Below are 1370 nucleotides of genomic sequence, written 5' to 3' on the forward strand. Positions count from 1 at the left end.
TGCCAGGCCTGACTGTCTGTTTCGTGGTACTCTTTGTGATGAAGTTATTTTAGGAGGCGAAATATCTATTTCACTGACAAAATGCAGTGAACAATCATTAAAAAAAGTTGTTTTTGAATGCAGAAACCATAATTACCCAGTAATCTAATAGGGGAGCTACTCGAAGACACTACTGGCCTTGGTGCTGCTACTGACTGATAATGAGAGCATTTCCTGGATGATTATTGCTCTGAAATTCAGATCGGTGCATGATTCATCACACAGGATGTTCTAAAGTGAAAAGGAAAAACTTCAATCCATCAATCCTCAAATGCTATCAGTTGTTCACTTCAAGCACATCTTCACTTTGCTGAGGAGGATTTTCTCCTTTCTCTGGGTGTTCTGGATGCTTGTTTTTAGATGAAGAGGTCCCTACCCTGTCTGATGTTTTGTCATTTGAATAGTTCTGCTGTACTTCACACAAATACACATCAATGGGTCCTCTGGTGCTCCTTATGTGTACCATGATAGAGTCTTCTTTGGGAGCTGGAACATCCAACCTGGTTTCCTCTGGAGCTTTAACTGCAATAACAATCTGTTCATGAAAGGCTTGAATGCTATGAATATCTTGATACGTCACATATGCCAGTCTTTCATTTTCGTTATCATCTGTTAATTCAAATAACTGTTGAGGGCAATCCTTGATTAACTCATCCAAAGCATCTTCCATTGCTGATAAGTCTGAAAGTTCCTCTTGCAGCTTCTTTTGTTGGGGCACTGCTCCAAAATTGTTAGGATCAGATCCTTTCTCATGGATACATATTGTACATTATCTTCTAAATTAATTCTTATTTTCGATGGCAGCAGGCTCTCCACGTTGATGGGGTCCCGGCAGCGGCGGCGCACCGTCTCCTCCGCCGGGTCCACGAGAAGGCTGGGCAGTGTCCTCCCCGGCCGCTGCTGACTCATGCGCCCCTCGCGCCCGCGAGCACTCCCGCCCTCTGCGGCTGGCTCGAGCGCCACCCCCCACGTGATGGCTTCTTGGTGCCAGGCGCAGAGCGGGCCCGCGGCTTGCTGGGGGGCGCCTCCTGGCTCAGCCGCCCCGCCCGCCAGGGCCCCACCAGCCCGTGAGCTCCCGCTGGGGCACGAGGGGAGGAGGGTGACCCGCGGTGGTCAGGATGCCTGGCCGCCATCTCTCCACATCTCACCTTTAAAATGGATGGAATTTTGGCATCGTGTAAAATTAGAATACCTTTAAATGTTTCAGATGAAAACTAGAGTCAACTATAATGCAAATTGATGTGCAAAATAAAAAAAAATATTCTAAATTTTTTTTTATCTTCTCCACTTTCCCCACTCCACACAAAAATACACTTTATGCAATTGTCTCT

At 46.5% G+C, this 1370-nt stretch overlaps 1 protein-coding gene across 1 annotated transcript; it reads right to left on the minus strand.

Annotated features, from left to right (window-relative positions):
- Positions 1–290: 290 nt before the first annotated feature.
- On the minus strand, positions 291–944 carry LOC306652552 (transcription factor E2F6-like). The gene has a single exon (XM_079125385.1). It carries the CDS (start codon positions 707–709, stop codon positions 317–319), a length of 393 nt encoding a protein of 130 aa, XP_078981511.1. The 5' UTR covers positions 710–944; the 3' UTR covers positions 291–316.
- Positions 945–1370: the final 426 nt, after the last annotated feature.

The sequence above is a fragment of the Sciurus vulgaris genome, assembly GCF_902686455.1.
Source record: "Sciurus vulgaris genome assembly, contig: HiC_scaffold_275_arrow_ctg1, whole genome shotgun sequence".
Taxonomy (NCBI): domain Eukaryota; kingdom Metazoa; phylum Chordata; class Mammalia; order Rodentia; family Sciuridae; genus Sciurus; species Sciurus vulgaris.

Excerpts from the sequence above, each read along its gene's own strand:
- LOC306652552 (XM_079125385.1), bottom strand. The coding sequence starts at position 709 with ATGGAAGATGCTTTGGATGAGTTAATCAAGGATTGCCCTCAACAGTTA.